This window comes from Mastigoproctus giganteus, chromosome 4, assembly GCF_048544385.1.
Source record: "Mastigoproctus giganteus isolate SK-2022 chromosome 4, ASM4854438v1, whole genome shotgun sequence".
Classification (NCBI taxonomy): Eukaryota; Metazoa; Arthropoda; class Arachnida; order Uropygi; family Thelyphonidae; genus Mastigoproctus; species Mastigoproctus giganteus.
This window is the reverse complement of record NC_143578.1, coordinates 95,563,426-95,581,851: the sequence shown is the minus strand read 5'-3', so window position 1 is coordinate 95,581,851 and position 18,426 is coordinate 95,563,426. Positions and strand designations below refer to the sequence as shown.

The 18,426-nt window shown below is 36.7% G+C and overlaps 1 protein-coding gene across 4 annotated transcripts in view; it reads left to right on the top strand.

Moving 5' to 3' along the window:
- LOC150086925 (receptor-type tyrosine-protein phosphatase S-like) overlaps positions 1 to 18,426 on the top strand; it is a 1,004,071-nt gene that overhangs the window by 915,593 nt on the left and 70,052 nt on the right. For all 4 annotated transcript variants that reach the window (XM_090372826.1, XM_090372825.1, XM_090372828.1 and 1 more), the window contains one exon: positions 17,468 to 17,608. In XM_090372826.1, coding sequence (XP_090228952.1) covers positions 17,468 to 17,608 — 141 coding nt within the window. The remainder of the gene's footprint in view (positions 1 to 17,467; positions 17,609 to 18,426) is intronic.

The window sequence follows — 18,426 nt, the reverse complement described above, 5'->3', positions numbered from 1 at the left end:
TTTTAACATGCCATGCTGAAAATGGCGAATGTAGTGATCACAGTACCATTCTTGATTTTTATATTTTTGATGGAATGTACTATCCACCTTTGTTTTTAATGCACATTGCACTTTTTTTTTTGGTAAATATACTATTAACAAAAGTGTTTCAGACAGGTTAAAGATTGGAATGCAAGAGAAACTTGTTGGCAGTTTAATTTCACTTCTATAAGTTTCATTTTTTAGGAAATACACATGAGTGAATTGTTCCAGAGAGTTCCTCTCTTCTTTTTCTGTGTCAGTCAATACATTTCTCTCATAGTCCTGATATGTCAACCAAATCATGCTGCTCAAATGGCATACCCAAAAAAAATAAAAAAACAAAGTGAACTTCGATAACTTTCCTTTTTTGTAGTTTCACTGTTAATAAGTTTCTTATGGTTTTTCTTCTGAATTCCCAGCCTGCTAGAACAGCACAGACTCTGTCAGTCTCAAAAAATAAAAATAAATAACAGCCTGATAACTTTTTTTTTCTCCTGTAAGTCAATAAATTTCTTGCAACTTCCCAAACCTTACAAGTCCATATTGCTAAAATAGAGCAGGCTTCAGAGTACTCTTTGAAAAAAAAGGAACCTACTTTCGTTAACTTTCTTTTCCTGTGGTTTCTTGTGTAAATGAGTTTCTTCTGGCTTTCCAACCCTCAACCAATCCTTGTTAATAAAACAGCATATGGCTTTAACAACTTTCACAGTGATTATCTCCATTTCTGTTCTTTTCATCTGGTATCTGTACCAGTAATTTTCCTCTAGCTTTCCAACTATCAACCAATTCATGCAGTAGAGGATAGGATTCAACTAAGGAGGTATGTTAAAAAAATTAATACATAATCTTAACTGGATTAAAGGATTTTAATCCAGTTAAGATTAATTTAATTAAAATTTTATGCAGGTGATACAATTATCACTTTCCAACCTTGCCTATGAGAGGGAGCTACGTGAATACTTTTATACAAAATAAGTGGATAAAAAATATATTATTTTGTTTTTTCTAAATTTTTGCATTCCTCCTTTCCAGGTCACCAAAATTTTTTGTTTCCTGAACAAAACCTTTTGCTTCATTGATTTTGTTAATTTTTGATATCTATGCGATACAACAAATTATCATACACTGAATTGCCACGCACACACCAAATTGTCATGTACAGTGTAATGTTGTTCACAAACTGTCTTATACACTGAACTGTCATGCACCGAATTGGTGCATACACTGAACTGCCATGCTTCAAATTGTTGCATACAGTGAATTCTCATGTATTGGACTGCCATACAATGCAACAAATGCAACAAATTGTTGGGGACCCGTTCTAGCTTTCTCAAAACCTGGGAAGGATTCCTCAGACCCACATAACTACTGTCCGATAGCTTTAACAAGTTGTCTAGGAACAGTCATGGAGAAAATGATCATTGGTTGTTTAATGTGATTTTTTGACAGTAATAATCATCTCAGTCCAAAACAGCATGGCTTAGAAAAAAAATACATAAGGCTTGCTTATCAAGTTATAAAACAATGTATGTAATGCATTCCTCTGAAAAGGTCATAAAATTATAATCTGTTTTGACATAGAAAAAAAATAATAATAATACACCATGGCATTCTCTGAACTTGTATCTCTCTGGATTAAGAAGACATCTTCCGTAATATATCCAAGTCAGGCTACAAACTTGAATATGTGAAAAGTTTTCATACAAGTGTTCATGCTTTTGTAAAGGTGACTACAGTGTGCCACAAAGGTCAGTGCTAAGCACTATCTTACTTGATATCAAACTAAACACTGTAACTGAACACACACACACACACACAGAGAGAGAGAGAGAGAGAGAGAGAGAGAGAGAGAGAGAGAGAGAGAGAGAGAGAGAGAGAGAGAGAGAACCACTAATAGTGCTTTATAACTCGGGGATGAGCATATCCATGTGCTAGTCAAAGAATTTTCAGTTCAAAGAAGTGGAAATAGGTTTTTGAAAAATTTCCCCATCTGACTGACCTAATTGTCATATTAAATCATACTCTATAAGTAGCTTTATAGTCCTAGTCACACTCGTAATTTTTAATTTATTTTGTTGATTTTAATACACTATATAACTTTATATTTATATATAAAGTATTTATAACTTTATAGATTTTGTAAGTCACTACAAAATCTGTAAGGACTTATAGACTTTGTAGGTCACTAATTAATATATGTAGAACCTTTGTATCATTCGAATCTTGCTGCTGATGTTATAGTTATAGAGTGTGTGGTAGGGGAGGTCTAATTTTTTTAATTGTGGTAAATAGGTAGCTCTTAAGTTCAAATCACTTAGATTGGTGTTAGTTGGATAATTTTGTTATATATTATAATTAACTTATAACTTTCAAGTGTAACAGTATAGCCTAATATATATATATAACACAAACTTGGTCGAGTGGGAGTATTATTGCTGCATAACAGGTGAATTGGAATAGGATTGTTATTACATTTAAATTTTTCATTTAGAATTAGAAGTGTAGTTATTATTTGTAATTCTATTCTCTGACTACATTGGTGAATTTGTGTTACTTATCATTTATAATTGCTGAAGAACCACCTTATGCCAACCTTTTTTTGTATCAATAAGAACATTAGAATTTTAATTATATATAATTAGTAATGTAAACTTCATAGCATAACTGGTGCATAGTGCTATTTTTGCATTAGATATATTTGTTTAATGTAGTATTTTTGATTGTATTGAATTTGATAGTGGGAGTGCAATGGCTCTGGGGAGAACTGAGGGGGGGGGAACAGTTGGCCTCTATATCACAGACTAATGAATGTATGGCTAGTTTGATGTTTGCAGAGTTATCAGGAATGGGTCATGATATTGCCAAGAGGGATGTTTTTGTGTGTGCTCGATATAAGGAGTATACTATTATTAAACACTAACTCAACATGCGGGTGGACCCTACAGTTGTCGAGAACTAGCAGGCACTTTGTATTTGCAGGCTTCTCCAGTTTTCTCAAGTTCTGACGAACTGATGGAACAAAATCATGAACAAACCAATCGTGAAATATATCTTTGTCCATCCAAGCATTCTTTTGGGCTTTATAGGTCACAGGTAAGTGCACAGTTTCTTTAAAGGTCCGTGGGCGCTGAAATTTACCAATCACCAAAAGCTTAATTTTATGCTGACCAGGGTTTAAGCTTAATAAGAATGGTTACTCTTTCCTTATTAAGCTTAAACCCTGTTGCATTTAATTCTTGGTTTACAGCCAATGTTTTTGTGGACAAACACTTCCAGTAAACCGCTGTTTCATCAGCATTATAAATTTGATTGGCTGTAAGGTCATAGTCAGATACAATTTTTTCAAATGTTGCACTATATTCTGTTGCTGCTTGTGTATCAGCCAACTGTCTTTCTCCAGCAGTATCTAACTGTCTAATACCATGACAAGTCTTGAAATTCCTAAGCCATCCATCACTAAAAGTGCACTCTGATTCAATGTTCATTTGCTCCTTAAAATACCTTCCTTTGGCAATATGCATTGGCCCAGAAATTGCCATACCTTCCGATCATTTTAGCAAAAACCATTCGTACAACACTTTATCAAGATTCGCTAATTTTGGCCAATGTAAACTTTTTCTCTCAGAAATTTTATTGTAAGGCTCAGACGAGACTGTGAATTCTACAATTTTATTCTTTGCCTTTTTATATCATAAATTGTAGACTTTCTGATGTTGTATGTTTCCATTAAAACAGTATTGCTCACACCACTTTCTAGTTTCTTAATTATTTCAAGTTTGTCGCTCAATTTCAGTGTGTTCTTCTTTCTCTTCACATCATGAAGTTTATCTATTTTAAGAGCTATTACTATGGGCTTGTAAATACGTATGCTATATATGATAAATGGAAAAAGTAGGACAAAAATTATAGCTTTGCCACAGTTTGATTGCTCATTTCAAAATGGCAACTGTGAGCTTGCTTGTTGTTGCTGGGCACTCATGCATGCGCGGGTACACACAAAAGTCTGCTAAATTTAAAAAGTTTGTGAGTTTTCGAAAATTCCGGATTCTCGGGTGGTCTAGATTTCTGGCATCTGGATTTTCGGACTTTTACTGTACCATCAAGAGTAAAAGGAAGGGTTTTTGCTTTTGTAAAGGTGACTACAGTGGTCTCGGACAGTTTTTTAAATTCTATTCAGTGGGATCAACTGATGATGTTACCAACAGCAAATTCTAAGTGAGAAGCATTCAAGGAATTAATCATAGATGCTACCAGACTTTTCATACCTATTAAGAAATATTGTTCAAGATTTAGGCTTAAATGGTTGTCAAATGAACTGATGAGACTTGTGGCAGAGAAGAAAAATGCATGGAATGCATATAAATTACCAGGCGACACAGAAGCCTACGGTAGATATAAGCTAGTCTGTAATCAAGTCACAAAGAGAGGTTAGGCAAGTGAAGGCAGATTATAAGAAATCTTTGGCAAAGGATGCTAAGAAAAACAGCAAGGACTTCTTTACTTATATAAACTCTAGAAGGAAGTGGATGAATCAGATTGGTCCTCTTGATACCGATGGTTCATCTTTTGATGATCCTGCTCAGATAACTGACAAACTGAATGAGTATTTTACATCTATATTCACACATGAGGAGTTATTTGGAGGGGAAGGCCAGATGTTTATGAAACTGTAACAGGGCACTTAATGATTTTGTAACAACTGAGAGCAAAGTGGAGGCAAAATTATTGAAGTTAAACATAAAAAAGGCACCTGGGGTGGATTGGATCTATCCAGTTATATTAAAGGAGGTGGAAAACGAAGTAAACAAACCTTTAGCCATTATTATGAGAGCAACCTTGACTCAAGGGAAGTCTCCGTGGACTGGAAATGATGTGCAAATGTATCCCTAATTCACAAATGGGGGGGGGATCTGAGGGTCACGTGAGTAATTGCAGACCAGTTAGTTTAACTTCTGTTCCAGGGAATATATTGAAGTCACTAGTTAAAGCATTGCAGGATCATCTTGACAAGACTGCAGTAATAATTCAGACACAGCATGAGTTTGTTAAGGGAAAGTCTTGTCTGACAAATCTGATTGGATACTATGATGTGGATACAAATAGCTGGATGCAAAAAATAATTTTGATATATACTTGGATTTTAGGAAAGCTTTTGATGCTATTGTGCATGGAAGACTACTCTACAAATTGGAGCAGTATTGCATTAAGGGCAAGTTGCTACAATGGATAAAAGGGTGGTTGAGTGGGAGAAGACAGAGAGTAGTAATCAATGGATGCTGCTCTACGTGGACTAATGTTATTAGTGGAGTCCCACAGGGTTTGGTGCTGGGCCCATTGTTGTTCTGTATATTCATCAATGATATTGATGAAGGTATATCAGATTTGATGTCCAAATTTGCAGATGATATAAAGGTTGGCCGGGTTGTTAATTACAGCAATGGCAGTGTACTACTGCAATGGGATCTAGAAAACTTGGGCAGATGGGCTAAGATGTAGCAACTGAAGTTGATCATTGACAAATGCAATGCCAGAGCATGTCATGAGCCTGTGAGGTGGTCTGATTGAGTTATATATGGCTTTGAATGGATTGAAAAGGCTCAAATCTGGTTGGATTGGAAGAATTCCATCTTGCTCAGATTGCTAACTTGGGCATAAATTCAAATTGAGGAAAGACAGTTGTAGAATAGATGTGTGGAAATTTGCCTTTAGCCTGTGGGTAGCTAATTGCTGGAACAAACTTCCGTCTGTCTTTGTGGAAGTTGATAGCTTAAAGTAATTCAAGGAGGAACTGGAAAAACGTTTAGAGGGAATGGATATATGATTTTTTTTTTTTTTTTGGCTGAATCGGCCTAAGCTTGCTTTCTTGCATCACATGTGTCTACTACTACTACTACTGTTCGTTTAAAAGTAGAATCTTTGTGCAGCCATTAAAGCATCCCAGTCATCAGCCCTCACAATTGGCACAACAGGCTCTTTAAGCGGTACTATCCTACCACCAGTGGCGTAGCTACCATGTAGGCAGGCAAGCCAATTGCCTCCGGGCCCTGGCCCTTTAGAGGCCCGGCATATTTGGCTGTCTCCTCTTTTTGCAATTTTCATTAATTAAGTAGGGGCCCAAACATGTTCTTTGCCTCCGGGCCCGAAAAAGGGTAGCTATGCTACTGCCTACCACCCTGGAAATTATCCAAAATATTACCCTCAGACAGTCCATTTATCTGACCCGCAATAAACCAGCATTACCAATGCATAGTGGAAAGTGCCTTTATTTATCCATCAATTTATTTTGCTGTGTGCTTTTCAAAAAACATGTATGACCAAAATATGGCTTGCCGTTGCCCTGCCATCGCATGCAACCTTATAACACACCCTTCAAGTTATACACATATTTATTTGTTACATATTTATGCACATGTCTGCTATTATGCACACAAAACCTACTCACCACATTACACTCTTTCTCAATAATGGCATTACTGTTGATAGTTTTCTTTGAGTGCATGTTGCATATTTTGAATTGTTATACATTTTGCATATAAAAATATGTATATATTTTAATTTTTACATGAAAATGTATATATTAAATACATTTGATATTTAGATTTAATATTATATATATATATATATATATCTTATGAGTAGTAAAATTATATACCTATTCTTACTACTTTTCAAAAATATTTCCATAAAAAAACAAAGCATTAATAATGAAATATAAATGGAAGTTTTAAAGTTTTGGTGACAGTGGTTTTTTGTAAAGGAAGTGGCACATTAAAAAAAAAAAAAAAAAAAATGGATAACCTGACGGGCCATTACAGATTTATGTTATGGGGAGGGAGAGAAATCTAAGCAACTGACTTACATTCAGAATGAATTCAAAAGGATTTCATTACTTAAGTGAGAAATTTCCCGATATCAGTGCCACAATCAGTTGCATGAAAGTGAAACAAGGAATCAGTGAGCTTCTGTTGAATGACAGCTTTGAAAAATGCCTTGGAAAAATTTCTCTTAGAACTAATAGCAAAGGCTTTGCGGAAACTTTTGGTTAACCAAAGGTCTCTACATACAAAGATGGACTTCAGAAACTGCTCAATGCATATAAAGATATGACATGTCATTATGTCACTGAAACGTCATTTCTTGCATTTTTATTTAGATTTCTTTCCCAAAAACATTGACATCATGAGTGTTGAACAGGGTGAAATGATTCCATCATGACGTTAAGTCAATGGAAAATTGCTACCAAGGTTTCTGGAACTAATGTATGTTGACAGACTACTGCTGGATGTTGGACTGCAACATTATGGACAAAGTGTACCAAATGAAATCATCTCCACAATTTTTAATTTGTAAATATCTTCTTTTTAGGCATTTTTGTATATTTATATGCATAAGCACTATTACCTTCTCAACTCGACTCCCAGTGGACAAATTTTATATTTGTACTTTTAGAAGGTTTTGCCAAACCATTGCAAATTTCATTAAAATCACACAAATAGAAATCTTGCAGTTATTGCTATTTTTTTTTTTGTCCCATTAAAACTGTATGGAAAAAAGAAATTCATAGATTACATGATTCTAAAACTGACACTACATGATTGTACTGTCAGTTTTAGACAGTCCATGTACACTTTTAAGTGTATTGTTATGTAGAACTCATGAACATGGTATTGCATGTGAAGAGATGTGTATATATATATCTTCGCAAGCAACATAGATAATAAATAAAATAATAAAGTGAAGGAAAACAGAAAAAAGAAAGAAAAACCAGTATATTTTAACACAAAATAAGAATGCTAGTTGTATGGCAAGCCAAGTGAGCGGTAAATAGAAGGTAATCTAGTATTTTACTACAAAATGTGTTTATGTTTCATGGCAGTCTCCATGGTACTCCCATTAGCTGCTGTAGCATCTGTATGAGGCATGTGCCAGTGCCAGCAGTGTGGTAAGTGTGGTTGCATAGAATGGTGTTTGTTCTGTTGAGTGTTTTTTGCCAGCTCCTGGCATCTTAATATTTTACTACAGCAACAGATAAAGAAAGGAGAAGGAGTAAATCGAGACAAAGGGTGTGGCAAAAGGTATGCACTCCTAAAATAATTTAGAGAGACCACCAATTAAAAAAATACTAAATTATATAAATTTACAAAAGTGCCAGTTAATTCAAATTTAGCAGCACTCCCTTGATGGTATCAGGTCCAAAGTATGTGAAATATTACTATAAATAGAGGCAGAAACAAACTGCAATGCGGTCAACGTTGTTGTGGCTAAAATATAATAGGACAACCATTGTGTCCCATCTCATCAGAATTGCTGCATTTTGAACATTAAACAAATCAATGCATCACTGACCTGATAGATATACTAATCAACCTGCCAATGCAATAGATTTGAATAGTCGTGGCCCTTATGCAGTGAAAAATTATACTAAACCAATCAAAGCACTCATAAAGCAACACCAAACTACTGATACAAAACTAACAGTTAAACAAGAATACCTCTATAAGAAGTTGAAATTGACTTCAATTTCTTGTGAATATTCTTATTTTAAATTCAAATTGTGTGTGTGTGTGTGTGTGTGTGTGTGTGTGTGTGTGTGTGTGTGTGTGTGTGTGTGTGTGTGTGTGTAACAAGTCTCTTGTTTTTTTAATGAAATCATCTTAACTAGCTTTTACACTGATATTATCAGCACTCATATTATAAAAACTACACATTCTGTGGAAAAATTGAGAACATCTTTGAAATCAGTGCACAAAATTGGTTTAGAATAGTGTATTTACTTTTTTCATGAAAAAAAAAAGGAATGTTTTTGTTGGCCAGTATTATTAATGTTTTATGTTTTATTTATTTATTATTTTAACTCCCTCTCTCCTATACAGAATCAGTCAAAAACCCACTGTTGGAGAATTCTGGTTTTCATAACCAACATTCTTATGCTTTATTATTTCCATTCCTACATCATTTGATTCACAGTTGCCAACAGTGATTACATTAAAGTGCATCCAATTGATATAGATGAACAGTGCACTGTTGAGTCAGTTTGGTGTGACATAAGCACAGCGAAAGCAAAAATAAGAGTAGGAATGTGTTATAGGCCTGATGACTCAAATGAGTACAATGAACAATTGTACGGAGAAATAGAATGGGCTAGTAAATCAGAATGTCTTATAATGGGGGATTTTAACTTCCCAATTTTTGACTTGAACTTGTGGGTTGGTCACTCACACACTAGTAAGAATTTTTTGGATTTATTGCATGATTGTTTTCTGCAGCAGCATGTTCAAGAGGCAACCAGAGAGGGAAATACTCTTGATCTGGTTATCAGCTGTGATCATTCGTGTATTAAGAATTTGCAGATAAAGGAACCACTAGGTGGCAGTGATTACAGTGTACTGATGTGGGTTTTACTTAAAGATATAATTACCATCAGAGGTAAAGGAAAAGGTTTTTGCTTCTGTAAAGGTAAGTACAGTGGTCTCAGACAGTTTTTAAATTCTGTACAGTGGGATCAACTGACGATGTTACCAACAGTAAATTCTAAGTGGGAAGCATTCAAGGAATTAATCGTGTATGCTACTAAAAGTTTCATACCTATTAAGAAATATTGTTCAAGGTTTAGGCCTAAATGGTTATCAAATGAACTAATGAGACTCGTGACAGAGAAGAAAAATGCATGGGATGCATATAAATTATCAAGCGACTCAGAAGCCTATGGCAGATATAAGCTAGTCTGTAATCAGGTCACAAAGGAGGTTAGGCAGGCGAAGGCAGATTACGAGAAATCTTTGGCAAAAGATGCTAAGAAAAACAGCAAGGATTTCTTTACTTATATAAACTCTAAAAGGAAGGAGATGAATCTGATTGGTCCACTTGATATCGATGGTTCCACTGTTGTTGATCCTGCTCAGATAGCAAACAAACTGAATGAGTATTTTGCATCTACATTCACACATGATGAGTTATTAAGGTTTGAAAATGGCAGAAGATTATCAAATTTTAGCAGGGTGCTTAATGATTTTGTAATAACTGAGAGCAAAGTGGAGGAGAAATTGTTGAAGTTAAACATAAGAAAGGCACCTGGGGTGGATGGGATCTATCCAGTTATATTAAAGGAGGTGGCAAAGCAACTAAGTAACGTCTCCCGTGTGTGGGGACCTCCTATTGGACTCAGGGGAGGTCCCCACAGACTGGAGATGTGCAAATGTATCCCCAATTCACAAAGGGGGACCGAAGGGTGACACGAGTAATTACAGACCAGTTAGTTTAACTTCTGTTCCGGGTAAAATAATGGAGTCACTGGTTAAAGATGCATTGCAGGATCATCTAGACAAGACTGCAGCAATAATTCAGCCACAGCATGGGTTTGTTAAGGGGAAAGTCTTGTCTGACAAATTTTATAAGATATTATGATGTGGTTACAAAGGAACTGGATGCAAAAAATAATTTTGATATCATATACAGGCATACCTCGAATAACGAATAGGATGCGTTCCACGAAATTACTTCGTTAAGCGAAACTTCGTTTTCAGAGGTAAAAATACTATGGCCAGAATAGGGATACGTTCCTACGTAAAGAAAATGAAAAGCTTTTTTTTTCGAACAAAGAAAAGTTTTATTAAATAAACGGTCAACTTACATACAAAGTGAAATCACATTTTAAAATATGAGTCTAAAGTTGATTGTTTATGCTTTTTTCCTCTTTCATTTAACAATTGCCTATACGGAGTTATTGCATTTAACACTGATCGCTTAACAATAACACTTCTTCCTAAATCAGGATCATTTTTTTCACTAAAAAAATTCATTTAAGCACATTTTTAAATCTTTGGTTGTTAACACTTTTTCGGCAGGAACTTCTTTAACTTCGTCTTCATTATCTTTGTCTTTGTTGCTAACAAGGTTTTCTAAATCTTCCACTGAAAGACCATCATCTTCTGCATTCAATAAATTCCTAACATCCTCTTCATCGACATTTTCGAAACCTATTGATTGAGCCATCTGGATAACTTCATTTCTAATTTCTTGGATGTTATTTTCTTCTTCTAGTACAACTTCTGGTCATATTTTGCGCCAAACTCCATTTAAGCATTTCTTAGTGACTTCTTTCCAAGAACTATCAATGTTTTCAATTGCGATTTTAATGGTGTAGTTTTTCCAAAAAGTTTTAACTGTCATTTCCTCTTTATCCTCTAGTTCAGTTAAACTGCTTAATGTTCGACGCAGATAATAAGCTTTAAATGATGCTATTACTCCCTGATCCAATGGTTGAATCAGGGAAGTTGTGTTTGCTAGAAGAAACACAACTTTGACAGGAATGCATGTGTCCAACGTGTTAAGATCAGTAGGATGTCCCAGAGCATTGTCTAACAACAAAAGAGCTTTTTCTTCAAAGTTGTTTTTTTTGACAATACCGTTTTACTTCAGGACAAAAGTGGTTAACAAACCAATCAGTAAATAACTCCTTGGTAACCCACGCTTTTCTATTTGCTTTCCATATTACAGGTAAATTCATTTTTATGTTACCTTTTAACGCCCTCGGATTTTCTGAATGGTAAACTAATAACAATTTTAATTTATAATCGCCAGAGGCATTTGATCCAAAGGGTAACGTTAAACGTTCTTTGGCTGCTTTGAACCCAGCAACTGATTTTTCTTCAATAGAAATGAAGCTTTTTGTTGGTAGCCGTTTCCAGAACAAACCGCTTTCGTCAACATTGAACACCAAATTTGGAAAATTTTCACGTTCAATTATTTCCTTTAGTTTTTCTGGAAACTTATTTGCAGCTTCTCCTGTTAATTTTACACTATGAATCCTGGCCCGTTTTTTAAATTTCTCAAACCAACCACGAGAAGCCCCAAAGGTTTCCGTAATTTCTTCAGTTTGTTTAGATTTCATGTGATTAAACTGGAATATTTTTTTATGTTAAATGGGGCTTGAAATTGCCGACTTCGTTATATCGAAGCTTCGTTATCAGAGGTAACGTTAACCGAGGTATGCCTGTATTTGGATTTCAGGAAAGCTTTTGACACTGTTGCGCATGGAAGACTATTGTACAAATTGGAGCAGAATGGTATTAAGGGTAAGGGTATTAAAAGGATGGTTGAGTGGGAGAAGACAGAGGGTGGTAATTAATGGGTGCTGCTTTTCATGGACTAATGTTATTAGTGGAGTCCCACAGGGTTCAGTGTTGGGTCCTCTGTTGTTTTGTATATTTATCAATGATATTGATGAAGGTATATCAGGCTTAGTGTCGAAGTTCGCAGATGATACAAAGGTTGGCAGGGTTGTTAATGACAGTAATGGCAGTCTGCTACTGCAACAGGATCTAGATAATTTGGGAAGATGGGCTAAGAAGTGGCAACTGAAGTTTAACCTTGACAAATGCAAAGTACCGCATATGGGTAGAAGTACCCCCAGAGAAACGTACCAACTATGTGGTACTACACTTAAGGTGGTAGAAAATGAAAAAGACCTGGGAGTAATTGTGCAGTCAGATATGGAGTTTTCTGAGCAATGCAGACAGGCTGCCAGGGCAGGTCATGGGGTTTTGTCAATGATATATAGGAATTTTGCTAGCAGGGAAAAGGAGGTGATTGTCCCTCTGTATAAGGCAATGGTCAGGCCACGCCTTGAGTACTGCGTACAGGTCTGGAGGCCTCATTTTAGGAAGGATGTAGATCACCAATCTTGTTGCCCTTCTCTGTACACGCTCAAGCGTGTACAGAGAAAGGCAACAAGATTGGAGAGGGGAATGAAGGGATCCTCTTACCAAGAGAGGTTTAAATTCTTCAAATTGCAGTGGCTGGAGACTAGGCACCTTCACGATTGATTGAGGTGTATAAGGCCTTGAATCGGTTGAGCACGCTGAATTCTGATGGGATCCTTCCACTTGTTCAGATTACGAACCTAAGGATTCCGCACATCTATTCCACAGATGTAGAATAGATGTGCGGAAATTTGCCTTTAGCCAGCGGGTGGTTAATTGCTGGAACAAACTTCCATCTGTCATTGTGGAAGTTGACAGGTTAAATAAATTTAAGGAGGAACTAGACAGGCATTTGGAGGGAATGGTGTGATTTTTTTTTTTTTTGGCTGATGCTGCATAAGCTCATACACTAGGTGGTAGATTACTAGGTGGTAGATGACTCTCATCAACCGGTGAAATACCACCACTTTGCTTATTGGAGGCATGAAGTGGTGGAACCCATGTTTAGTCTCTAGAGCTAAGTTCCGGCCAACCCTTCCCTATCTCTTCCATCATGCAGTATGATTGATGATTTTTGAGGTTATGATGAATGTCGTGGCGAGATCCAATATTCCTTACATTTCGAGGGTACAGCCCTAAAACGGTGTTCGCAGGCCGGCCGCTAGATAGTACACCGGACCAAACCTATTGGTAACTCTCTAGGAGGAGGCTTCCGGATCAGCTAGTGTATAATCTTGCTACCTCTACTCTGCCAGATAGTGACTGGAGGGAGTCCGAGTAGTGTGTATGCGGGAAGCATTGTCAAGGCCACGTCATGTCAAGGATCTGGGTATATTCTTACCACATGTACGCCATATCCAAAAATTTCGTTACTTCATACAGCATGTCCCACCCACTTTTTCTTACTATTGAATACACCATGAATTGTCAAAATAATAGAGCAAGCTTATCTGTGAAAAGATCTAAACCTCCCAAGGAATTCCTAATTCATTTCACAAATATACGTGGTCTCAATTCCAATCTCAACGATGTCCATTTCCACTTGCAGTCTTCCAAACCCCATGTACTCTTTCTGACTGAATCTCAGTTATCAGTTGATTCAACTACTGCTCATCTCAGATGTCCAAATTATTTGCTGTATGATTCCTTTCGCCTCAAAGGTTGTACTTGTGCATATGTCCGTTCTGATATTCCCTGTCAGAGACTTGGCAATTTGGAATCTCCTCTTTTCGATCTTCTCTGGCTTAAAATCTCTGACACAATGAGGTAGAGTCAGATTCATCTGTTGTCTCTACTGTTCTCCCAACTCCACTAATCACTTGGAGCTCTTTGACTTCCTCTCTTTGCAACTTGACTTTCTCCAGTCCAACTTTCCTAACAGTGAGGTAATTTTCCTTGGTGATTTTAACATTCACAACTCCAGCTGGCTTCCGTTTTCTAGTTACACCGACCCAGCAGGTCGAGATGCTGAGGCTTTTGCAATTACCAATGACCTAGCACAGATTGTTCATTTACCTACAAGAATACCGGACAATCCTAATCATACAGCCAATACGCTTGATCTTTTTCTCACAAACAACCCTTCTAAGTACAAGGTCGAAGTGAGAGGTCCTTTAGGCACTTCAGATCACAACTTGGTGATTGTCTCGTCTCCAATGGAACCTTTATCTCATGGCTATTCCCAACCTCATATTGTTTGGCATTACAAGAATGCAAAATGGGATGAACTGCGAGACTTCTTTTCTTCTTTTCCTTGGTCTGATTACTGTTTCAAAACTTCTGATGTCAACGTTTGCTCAGATCGTGTCAGTGAAATTATTCTTGCAGGAATGGAATCCTTTATCCCACACTCCACTTTAAAATCTCGTCCTTTATCTAAACCTTGGTTTTCCAACAAATGTGCTAAGGCTGTCCAAGAGAAGAATGTTGCATATCGTAATTGGCTTGTTTCTAATTCTTCAGTTTCATTTTCTGCCTACACCAAAGCTCGCAACAATTGTAAAGCAGTTATTAATCAGTCCAAACTAGAGTTTGAACAGACTAAGAGTAGAAAACTTGCTTCTTGCCCTAATGGTAGCCGAGCATTCTGGTCTCTTGCCAAAGCTATTGGCCGCAACTTTTGCCCATCTCTGCTCCCACCTCTATCCAAACCAGATGGTTCTGTTGTCACTTCAGCCAAGGATAAAGCTGACCTGCTAGCCTCCCATTTTTCTTCTAGCTCATGTATTAATGATCTTGGTAAAACACCTCCCACCATTCCTAACACGCTCCATTCAATGCCTTCTGTGGTCTTCCATCAAAAGGACATCAGAAGGATTTTGATGAATCTTGATGCTAAGAAAGCTCCAGGTCCTGATGGTATTTCTCCACTTGTTCTCAAAACCTGTGCTCCTGAACTTACTCCTATTCTTTGCCGCCTTTTTTCACTTTCTTATTCCAAAGGTGTTTTTCCCTCTGCTTGGAAATTTGCTCATATCCAGCCAGTTCCTAAAAAGGGTGACAAATCCCTCCCATCCAGTTATCGTCCCATTGCAATTACTTCTACTCTTTCTAAAGTAATGGAGAAATCAATTAACCGGCAACTCTTAAACTACCTAGAAACCTTCTGTCTGATCAACGATCGCCAGTATGGATTCCGTCAGTGTCGATCCACTGGTGATATTCTGGCTTATGTTACCCATTTATGGACTAATTCAATGGAAAGGTTCGGTGAAACACAAGTAGTTGCTCTTGACATCTCAAAGACTTTTGATCGTGTTTGGCATAAAGGTCTTCTAAAGAAGCTTCCATCTTATGGTTTGCCAACTGTTTTTAGTAATTGGTTATCCAGTTTTCTCTCTGATCACTCACTGAGGGTGATGGTAGATGGCTCTCTGTCTTCTAACTTCTCCACTAATGCCGGTGTCCCCCAAGGTTCAGTTATTTCCCCCACTCTTTTCCTCTTATATATCAATGACCTTCTTCCATTGAATGGAAATCGTATCCATAGTTTTGCCGATAATAGCACATTGCATTCAACTTTACATTTTGAGAAACCTTGTCCTGCTCAATCAGCTTCAAGTTCTCGAAAATCTGCTGCCAATTCCTTAAATGCCGATCTTCAGGTAATTCTCCAGTGGGGCAAAGACAACTTAGTTGATTTCAATCCTTCTAAAACTCAGTCTTGTCTTATATCTCGCAAAAAGGATTCTTGTGCTCCTATGCTTATCTTTAGTGACACTCCGATTTCTAGGCAAAATGATAATCTCTTTTGTGGATTACCCTGACTTCTAATCTCTCTTGGCACAAGCACATTACAAATATTGCTTCCTCTGCATCTAAAAAACTTGGTTTTCTCTTTCGCTCTTGGCGTTACTTTTGTTCCAAACAGCTGCTCACTCTGTATAAATCGCAAAACCGTCCTGCCATGGAATATTGTTCCCACATCTGGGGTGGTGCCCCCAAAACTTCTCTCAGGCTTCTTGATTCCATTCAGAAGAGGGCAGTTAGGTTAATTAATGATTCATCTCTAACAGAGTCTCTCCACTCGCTTTCTCATAGACGTACTGTTTCTGCTGCATGCCTCTTCTACAGATACTTCCATGGGCACTGTTCTTCTGAATTGGCTTCTATAATTCCCGCTCTCTCTTTCAAACCAGTCCGAACACGTGCCGCCACCAGCCAACATCCATTTACTGTCCAGCTTCAAACCCACAGAACCAACTTTTCATCTTCCTCATTTATTCATTCAACTGCCGTTTTCTGGAACAACTTTCCTTCATACATATTTCCTGAAAATTACAATCTACAGAAGTTCAAGTCCAATGTCAACAAATATCTTCTTTCGTCTTCTCAACCTCAAACCCAAGCACGGTACTAAGTACTATAGGTTCTAATACCTCTCGTGTTTGGGGTTCTCATAAAAAAATAAAAAATAAAAAATAAAAAAATACACTTGCTTTCTTGCATCACATTCCACTACTACTACTACATAAATAATCACCAACTCTCTGTTTTGACCATGTGGAATAAATTCATAAATTAGCAATACCCCTGAGTTAAAAAATACAAGAAACATTGTCTTGCTTTTTCCAACCTTGGGATGACAGTCTGGTAGCAAAAGGACTGTGCCCTTATTTCTGTGTCATGACTTCGATTTGTCACAATACTGATGGAAGAAACCAAGTGTGGATCAGCAGTACATTGTGAGTTCATTCACTGCTTTACATATTTCACCCCATACTGCCTTGAATTAGAAGGAATATTTTGGAAAGAACTAAGGAAAACACACATTGCTTGCCAAGCAATTTATCAATTCTGCACTACCTCTTTTTGATAATTTAATTTAATTTAGTGTATAATTTAATGCAAAAAAAAAAAAGAAAAAGAAAATAAATAAATAAAATAATAAGTATATAAAGACAGAATTTGTCTGCCTGGCCATAGGATTTAATTCCTTTATATAATTTTTTATTCTGTTGCATCTTGTTTTGCGAATTTCAAAACCTTTGAAAGTGTTAGCTGCAAAGGAGAGGATACAGTATCAGGCATTGCATCCTTTGGTAAGTGCATTCCACAGTGCTCTTCTAATTCAATGCATTGGTTTGGAATATCCCCAGTTGTAATGCCTGCATAATATTCCTTTTGCATGCACATTTAATATTTAAAGCTTTTTACTAAGTAAGGTGGTGCAAGAGATATTCTTTTGGATGATATATGTGCTAAACAATACAATTTTCACAACTTATTTTTTTTAACTTCTTTAGGGATATAAACACAAGGATGCTTTTCTAGTTACACAGCTGCCCCTTTCTCATACTGTTATAGACTTCTGGAGAATGGTTTATGACCATCATTCATCAGTAATTGTGATGCTGAATGGCAGCCATACAGCTGAAGATATAATGGTAATAAAGTTAAAATTTCATTTTCAGTCAACTATTCAAAATGTATTGTAAATTAGGTAATTTACAATTATTATGGCCCCTAGTTGTTATTTTTATGCATGCGACACAGATGCCTATGGTAGATATAAGATAGTCTGTAATCAAGTCACAAAGGAGATTAGGCAAACAAAGGCAGATTACAAGAAATCTTTGCTAAAGGATACAAAGAAAAACAGTGAAGACTTCTTTACTTATGTGAGCTCTAGAAGGAAGGGGATGAATCAAATTGTCCACTTGATATCAATGGTTCGATTGTTGATGATAATGTTGGGGTAGCTGACAAAATAATCAAACATGAGGAGTTATTAAGGAAGGAGAATGACAGACATTTATAAACTGTAATGGAGAGCTAAAAGATTTTGAAATAATTGAGAGCAAAGTGGAGGAGACATTGTTGAAGCGAAACATAGAAAAAGCACCTATGGTGGATGGGATATATCCGGTTAAGTTAAAGGAGGCAGCAAAGAAAGTAAGTAGACCCTTAGCCATGATTATGAGGGATCCTTGGACTCAGGAGATATCCCCACAGGCTGGAGATGCGCAAATGTATCCCCAGTTCACAGAGGGGGATTGAAAGGTGACACGAGTAATTACAGGCTGGTTATTTTAACTTCTGTTCCAGGATAAATAATGGAGCCACTGGTTAAGGAAGCATTGCAGGATCATCTAGACAAGACTGCAATTATAGTTCCGACACAGGTTGTTATGGGGAAGTCTTGTCTGACAAATTTGATTGGATACTATAATGTGGTATAATATCATATACTTGGATTTTAGGA